General features: G+C 46.5%; 2 protein-coding genes across 2 annotated transcripts in view; both read left to right on the top strand.

Moving 5' to 3' along the window:
• Positions 1 to 143: 143 nt before the first annotated feature.
• HSPA14 (heat shock protein family A (Hsp70) member 14) overlaps positions 144 to 8,034 on the top strand; it is a 28,209-nt gene continuing 20,318 nt past the window's right edge. The window contains exons 1-3 of the mRNA XM_075552345.1: positions 144 to 308; positions 1,205 to 1,285; positions 1,361 to 1,443. Coding sequence (XP_075408460.1) covers positions 252 to 308; positions 1,205 to 1,285; positions 1,361 to 1,443 — 221 coding nt within the window. The 5' untranslated portion in view covers positions 144 to 251. The remainder of the gene's footprint in view (positions 309 to 1,204; positions 1,286 to 1,360; positions 1,444 to 8,034) is intronic.
• MSANTD7 (Myb/SANT DNA binding domain containing 7) lies at positions 1,230 to 7,942 on the top strand. The gene is made up of 4 exons (XM_075552346.1): positions 1,230 to 1,285; positions 1,361 to 1,443; positions 3,117 to 3,839; positions 4,340 to 7,942. The coding sequence occupies exons 3-4, from the start codon at positions 3,278 to 3,280 to the stop codon at positions 4,861 to 4,863; spliced, it is 1,086 nt and encodes a 361-aa protein (XP_075408461.1). The 5' UTR covers positions 1,230 to 1,285; positions 1,361 to 1,443; positions 3,117 to 3,277; the 3' UTR covers positions 4,864 to 7,942.

Below are 8,034 nucleotides of genomic sequence, written 5' to 3'. Positions count from 1 at the left end.
CGGGTTGCCAATCCCGGAGCCTAAAGCGACGCATTGAAACAATTGGCCTAGCGTTCGGAACGGAAGGCGGGACTTTCACCCTGATTGGTGGAGACGCAGCAGGCGGACGCAGACGGACCGGACGCTGTGGGCGGGCGGGAACGTGAAGTCTCCGCGGTGCCTGATGGGGCTATTCGGACGCCGGTAGCTTTTGCCACAGGGGGGCCGCTCGTTCCTGCAGCTGCCTTCGCCGCCGCTGTCTCTGCTGCCCTATGGCGGCCATCGGCGTCCACTTGGGCTGCACATCAGCCTGTGTGGCCATCTATAAGGTGAAGGAGTTGGGGAGCTGGGCTTAATGCCGCCTACTCAGGATTCAGACTGCGGGTCAACTCCTTCGGTCGCTTGCGAAGTGTGAGGGGAAGAAGCGAAGGGTCGGCGGACCAGGCCCTACCCACCACTGCGGGCAGCTCCGCGCGGATTCGTGGCGGCATTGGCGCGCGGGCCCCTTAGGACGTCAGGGCCGAAGGATGCCCGGAGATGGGCATGGGGTCCCGGTGACGTCGCAGCCGCAAGACGCGCCAGCGTGGGCGCCGGGGCCCGGAGGCTAGGACGCCCGAGCTGTATGCCAGGCTGCGGGACCCGGGGTCTGACTATGCGAGCCCGAGGTCCCTGGACGGTTGCCAAGCGGGGGGTGGGTTGCCGGCGACCTGGAACCGGAGTTGCACCAGTACCGGGAGCCTGACTGTGAAGCCGGCTGACCAGGAGTGCTTTACCTGACTAGCTCTTTCCTGGAAATGAGGCTGATACTGAGGGCCCATCAGTGGAAAGTCGGAAGGAACTGTAATGAACTCCCCTGATACCAGTCCGGTGTTTAAGTGCCAGGTGATAAGTAAGCAAAAGCAAAAGGGATTGGTACTACTGAATTTGTAGAAGAGAAGAAAGTACATTTATGGGGGAAGGGAGAGAGGTAGAAAAGCTGATGAGATAAATAAGCTTGTTATGTATAAAAAGGCGATTGTTCTACATAATTCAACTGTTGGCTTGCAGAGTAGACTAAAAATTGAGACAGGTTATAGATGTAGGCTTGCTATCGAGTCTTGGAAATTATTGGTTATTACCTGCAAATTTCAAATATTGGTCACAGACCTACTTGGGTCTGATTATGGCTAATCAGACTATATGTTTCCCTTCCAAACATTTAATTTAGCTGTGTGTTTTTATGCAGGATGGCCGTGCAGGTGTGGTTGCAAATGATGCAGGTGACCGAGTTACGCCCGCTGTTGTTGCTTACTCAGAAAATGAGGAGGTACGAGTCCCTTCATGTTGGCACTTTGAAACGATTAAAAATTGCACGCTTCGTAATTCTATTGCTCCTTTTCAGGTTGTTGGACTGGCAGCAAAGCAAAGTAGAATAAGAAATATTTCAAACACGGTAATGAAAGTAAAGCAGATCCTTGGCAGAAGGTAAGGAGTGGAAATACTACTCTTACATGTGACATTAACATTGTGTTGATAGGATTTAAGCTAAATGTGCCATGAAACGGACCACCACAGTTGGACCTCGTTGCATTTCACAACTAAGACATTTCAGATAGCACCACCAGGAAACACTGTTTGTGATGACTCATTTAGGACTTCTCCGGGGTGGGATTCACATGCACATGATTTCTTGCTGACAGATGGGTTAATATTGGTAGCCCCCAATATTTATTCATTCAGACTTTTTACTTTGAGACTTTACACATTTATGGTTTTTGACAGATAAAACTCGGAAGATTTTATGGAAGTTTGAAGACTGCTGTAGGTGGATTTTAGGAAACCTATTACAGTTGTCATAAGCTGTGTAACAGCCATCAATTTTCTCGTTTAGAATCTGTGACACTTTATTGGAACTGATTTTTCCAGTTGCCTTGCAAAGTTAATCAGTGGCAGAATAGCTTAACGTCTTTAAGAATCTGTTTAATCGGTTGTAACTTTCATTAAAAGATTAGAGAGGCTTGCATTCCCAGACTTCGGTTTCCTCAAATTATAGATTGCTCTAATAATTAGAAGTTTTTGTTTTCACTGGAGTGGCATTACTTAATACTGTGTTTTTAAAATTTCAAAATGCTTTCACATCTATTATTTAATCTTCTTAACATCCGTGCAAGGTTGGTAGGACAGGTATTTTTCCTCCCCCTTTATAGAGGGCAGAATCAAGGCATGGAGAGGGGGTGCCATTCCTAAATTAATTTGGGGCTCGAACTAAATAATGTTGCAGATCAGGTCTTCCAACCTTCCCTGCTGGATTCTTCCCTTTACACTTTGTTCAGTTGGGAATATAAGTCGAAATTTGTGTTTATGGTTTTGGAATGTTAGGATTATAGCATAATTTTAATAGTTACTTCTCTTAAACACGCAGCTTTGTTTGTTTATTTGTTAATCTTTTTTTTTTAGTTAAACTGAATTTGATATTCTTTTCCTCAGGCTATGCTCTAAACCCAAAACAATAGAAGTATTTTGGAGAGAATTCACATTTTTGTGGTGATAACGACACTTGCACAACTTTTACTCATTCAGAACCCCCCTATCTGAGAATATTGAAATCAGTTGGGTATCAGATTTTTCTAATTAGCAAGCTCGTGACAAAAGCCAAGAGTTAACAGATAATCCCTGAAGCTAGATCCACTTTTAAGCAACCAACAAGATGTTTTTGTTGGTTTGTGTCACGATGCTTTTTGGGGGCAGATGGTCAGCATGATGATGTGGCTATCTTCTACTATTGTTCCATGGAAAGCCTTGTGTTCATGAGAACAACTTAAACTTTCCTGGCTCAGAAGTGACCTTTGAATAAAGAAGTGTGCATGGCCACAACGCACTGCCTACACCAAGATTAGAGAAGGGTGAGTGCCCTTCAGACACTGCGGCAACATGGTCCTGCTAGTACTTCCCCAGAGCTAGCTGCCTCTCAGTCCAGGGGATTCCCCAAACCAGTACAGCTTGTTAACCACTGGTCCAAGATCCAGCCTGGGTAGACTTCTAAAGATGGGCTTTCTCGGTCTTGGCATAATGCCTATTTATTAAGTCCTCATAGGTAGCGCCACTTACCATGCTGCCGAAGTTATCCTTGTAACTCTCATTCCCCTGTGGCCTTCCAGCCAGAAGTTCGGTCCTTGGGCCTGGCTTCTCCACAATTAGCCCTGAGAGGAAAGAACCAGCTGGCTCCTGGAAATATTCTGAGTGCACACAGCTTCCCCACACCTTCAGATTTGCACCTTGCTGTCCAGGAGCTTTCTCCACCTGGCCTTCCCAGCCCACGATGGCTAATTCCAATAGCAGTGCTGGCATCCGATGGTCCAGACAGGAGACACGAACTCTTCTCTCCATACTAGGCGAGGCAGAGTACATTCAGCGTCTCCAGACTGTGCATCATAATGCAGATGTCTATCAGGCTGTGTCCAAGCGGATGCAGCAGGAAGGCTTCCGCCGTACCGAACGCCAGTGCCGCTCCAAGTTTAAGGTTCTGAAGGCCTTGTATCTGAAGGCATATGTTGCCCACGCCACAAGTATGGGAGAGCCACCACACTGCCCATTCTACGATACGTTGGATCAGCTTCTCCGAAATCAGATAGTGGCTGACTCAGAGAACTTACTGGAGGATGCTGCTTGGGCCAAGCACGCTGATCAGAATTTAGTGGTCTCTGATCCCTCAGGGCAAGAGGGAACCAGCATTCTGAAAGCCAAAAGAACTCAGGCAGCAGATCACCAGCAAATGTTGGAAACAGTTAAGGACTCAGATGAGGATTGTCAGCTGAGACTCATTGACCGGATTCAAGAAACCAGTGACCTTGAGGACTCCTGGGATGGATCCTCGGGTGCAGGTAACTCCTAAGCATGTGAAGGATTGGGGTCCAGGAGCAACTTGGTGCTAAACAGTAGTGTACGCCTTAGGGTCATGTCCTAATATAGCTCTGATGTTCTGCACTGCCCCTCCCCATTTTTTAACATAATGGTGAGTTAAAGGGTCCTCTGGGTTTTTAAAAGCTCTAAACTCAGCTACGTAAGGTATTAGAACTCATAAACCTTGGAGAAGTTCCCTATAGCAACTAAAGTAGGTTTGACATTAAGGTGGCAGGTACCTAAGGAATCTGGCTATGGATCGGGTTGTATAGTTACATGAAGAGGCCTTTAGGTATGCTGAGGGGGAGGTTTGGGAAGTAAAATGTCCAGGTTAAGGAGATGAATTCTTCCCAATCCCTGTTGAAAGAAGCCAAGCCAGGAACTACCTCCATTTTGCGATTGTCTCCCGACTCTGTTGCTGGCTCCAAGCATTCCTTTAGCAGGAATGTTTCCGTTGCAACATTGTTGCTTTGTTTTTCAGGGTGTTCTCAAGGGACCCCCAGCTACAGCAGCTCCCACAACCTTTTCAGAGGTGCAGTTGCTCCCAGTCAGAGCAGCCCCATGACCAGACTGGGTGTGTCCGGTGAGCCCAGTCCGTGCACCAGCACCAGCCGAAACCCTCCTGGTGTAGCCTCCACTCCTCAGCCTCAAGTCTTCTCTTCCAGAGTTCATTTCGTTTCTGGTGGAGATAAGCCTTTGACCTGTGAGCCACCTCCAAGGTGGGCAAGGCGACGAAGGCGGTCAGTGGCCAGGACTATTGCCGCTGAGCTGGCAGAAAACAGAAGATTGGCACGAGAACTTTCAAAGCGTGAGGAAGAGAAATTGGACAGGCTGATTGCCATTGGCGAGGAGGCCAGTGCTCAGCAAGACGCTGCCAATGAGCTTCGCAGGGATGCTGTGACCGCAGTCAGACGTTTGGCAACCGCAGTGGAAGAGGCAACTGGTGCTTTTCAGCTAGGCCTTGAAAAATTGCTTCAAAGGTTAATCTCCAATACCAAAAGTTAGGTACTGACTTCAAAAGTGTCTGCTTTCTAGCAAGTCTCATTCCAACACCTGCCTTCTGGTACTCAGGCTCCTTTATTCTGATGCACCCAGTCCTGGAGGGGAAAGCGGGGACAGACCATTGATAGGCAGGCAGACTAGTTGCAAAATACAGGCTAATTCTTTTTACCAAGATTCTCCACTGATTGACAGACCTTCCAGAGACCTGAGGGATGGCCTAATGGAAAAAGGATTGAGCCAAGTCCAGAGAGCTAGTAAGTCCTGACATGTCTGTCACTGATCCCCTCTGTGACAGGAGGTGACAGTTTGCTTTTCCACAAGGGTTCCCTCCTCTGTAAAATGGGGAGAACATACTGACCTGCCTACCTCACAGGGTTGTTGTGAGGATCACATGGCTAATAGATGTGAAAGGGTTTAAAAGTTTAAAAGCACTATATTTAACAGTTGTTAATGCATTTGACCTTGGCTGAGGTAAGGCTAGGGTGAGGCACCTTAGTTTCCAGGACAGAGAAGTCTGGTTGCACACAGTGACCTCGTTGCTTGAGCTCTTTCTTGGCTCGTATAGTTCTCTTTGATGGCTTCATGGAGTTTGAGACCTTCCTTTGTTAATCCCGCTATAGCTCATTTGAAGGAGTGGTGGTCACGCAGTGGTTAAGCGCTCTACTGCCGACCAAAAGGTTGACAGTTCAAATCTACCAGACATCCCAAGGGAGAAAGATGTGGCAATCTACTTCCCTAAAGATGGAAACCCTATGGGGGAGTTGTTCTGTGCCCTGAAGGGTCTCTGAGTCTGAATGGACTCTCTGCCAAGGGATTTCGTTTATAGCTTATTTGACCAATGTACAGAATGTATTTGTACCTTTATGTCTTACAATATCACTGCTGTGTCTCTGACATGTCTCCGAGTGAGCACTCTTTATCCCCAGACTGTTTCTGTTTTATTTTACTAGTTCTTTGTCTGTCATACACAATATAGAAAAGGGAGTCGTAATAGTGTGTTATGGTTCATATCGATGACATAGTGGATGCTTTATAAACTGGTATGTGTATGTAAATTTTTTGAATTTCCTATCATTTGGGTCCCTTTTTATGTATAAGTGTATGTCTAAATTTTGGGTTGCCGTTTGACTAGTTTGAAAACAGTCATTATATCAGTGTCTCGATCTGCTTTAAGATGCATTCTTTGCTGTTAGCTGTTTCTCTGTTCTGTATGCAGAAGGCAAGCATTAGGAAACACCCCTACTAAGGACCTGTCAGATCCACTTTTTCAGATAGTATAAATGTTCACCAAGTTCACGGTATAAGGGCTTGGAATATTTGTGGAAATTTTCCATAATCTTGTCATTCAAATCTTCCACAAACTTTTTGAAGCTCCCGTGTCTGGTAAAGGAGAACAGCTGTGTTTCTCCTTTAGCTCTGAGGACACTTGAGGGTGGTGTGGATAGACCACCAGTAGCAGATCGTTCCTTTCAAACAAGCCCTCCACAAACCCCTTCTCCCTCCCACCACCACCAGATAGGAAGGTGCTCAGCCACAGGTCCAATTGACTTGAGGAAGAAAGGCATTGCTGGGAGTCCTTGAACTCGCTGAAAGCTTTTGGGGGTTTACTTTGTGTTTGCAGGAAGTACAGAAGTATTGGGAAAGGGGGGAAATGGGAATGCTGGGAGAGGTTTTGTGTTTGACGGTGTGGGTGCTGAACTAATGCTAGCACTAGCAAATAGGTAGTCAGAACTCGGGCACACTCGGGGCCGTGATATGGGGGCAAACAGGTCGCTACACTGCTGAAGTGGGTAATAGTGGCGGGAAGTAGCTGGAAGGGGAGAATGCAGTGAGGCCGGGTTAGAATTCCTGGGTTCAAATCCTGACACTGTTTCACTGGACAAGTGACTTAACACTTTTTGTGCCGTGGTGTCTCTATCTCTAGGATGAGGGATTTGTACTAGATTTTCTAGTACCTTCCAGCTCTTAAAAAAAAAATCTGGTAAGTAGCAGAACAAGAAAACGGGGCAAGAGAAGTTGACTTGTAATATTTTCAGTCACAGCAGCGTATCTGTGTTTGAGACACTGGAAGCACTTCTATTGTAAGGAAACATTGTGCCACATTAATATTCTTCAAGAACTACTACACAGCACCACACCAGGTACAGATTCCCTGCTTTCAGAGGGCACTGACGTGTGAGGGTGGGGATCTGTGAAGGAGCTTTAGGAAAATCGTGGACAAAAGGAATGAACAGATAATGGAATTTCTCCATGAACTTTTTGAAACCCTCTTGTATATGTGCTTTTTCTCAGTGTTTTTAGGCTGTGGTATGGAAAGGTAAGTGTCAGTTATAAGTGGGTCAGGCTGATGGGTAGGCTTTTCTAGAAAAGCAGAGAAGTGCTTAAAGGAAAATTCAGCATGGTCTGCATTAATCTTTTAATGGGAGCAAAGTGCACAGGCAAGATTGACATGAGGTAAGAAGTGCTTTTTTAAAACAAGTGGAGTTGAGCTGTGGATGTGGTGGTGGTGGCGTGAAAATCTAGTGGGTGAAGTGACGGGAGAGACTAAAGGGAAAGATGCTGGGGCAGTACCTATACCTAGACTAACATTGCTGCTCAGAAGAGGGGTGTTGCAATAGGGGGGCAGTGTGGGAAGAAGGCAAGCCCAGGAGTCCTGCCCCAGGCCCAAGCATTACTAGGTACACATCCTTAGTTATTTTACCATTCTGTAACTCAGGTTCCCCTCTCAGAGTGGCTAACTAATAATTGTCTTACCTACCTCACAGGGATGTTGTGAGGGTTCAGTGAACACATGGGGGTAAAAACACTTTTAACCCTCTAAGGCACTTGGATGTAACTAGTAGAGAAGACCCTGAGGCACGTTAATGCTGGTGTGTCCAGTGTGCAGGCCTACTGACTGCAAGAGATTTAAGGAGGGAAGAGAGGACGGCATTGCTAGTGCTGGTACTCTGGTAGGATTAAAACTGCCTCCCACTAACATCATGTAAAGGAGGTGCTGGGTAAACCGACACTCCTCCCGTCTTTGTTTTTGTGTCAAGTAACTTGATCCTGGTGTGGAAAAATAAAGGATTTTTTTCTTGTATGTAGTGTGGATCTGTCTGCTGCTTTCTGTTGATGTCCATGATCATTTGTCACCTCCATTCTCTGCTTTCTGCTAACTGGTATCCTCTGTCT

The sequence above is a fragment of the Tenrec ecaudatus genome, chromosome 6, assembly GCF_050624435.1.
Source record: "Tenrec ecaudatus isolate mTenEca1 chromosome 6, mTenEca1.hap1, whole genome shotgun sequence".
NCBI lineage: Eukaryota > Metazoa > Chordata > Mammalia > Afrosoricida > Tenrecidae > Tenrec > Tenrec ecaudatus.
This window is presented reverse-complemented; position numbering and strand designations above follow the sequence as displayed.

Bases quoted from the DNA above. Each gene is read 5' to 3' on its own strand.
- MSANTD7 (XM_075552346.1), top strand. From the start codon at position 3,278: ATGGCTAATTCCAATAGCAGTGCTGGCATCCGATGGTCCAGACAGGAG. The intron at 3,840-4,339 runs GTAACTCCTAAG...TTTGTTTTTCAG, and splicing joins GGATGGATCCTCGGGTGCAG to GGTGTTCTCAAGGGACCCCC.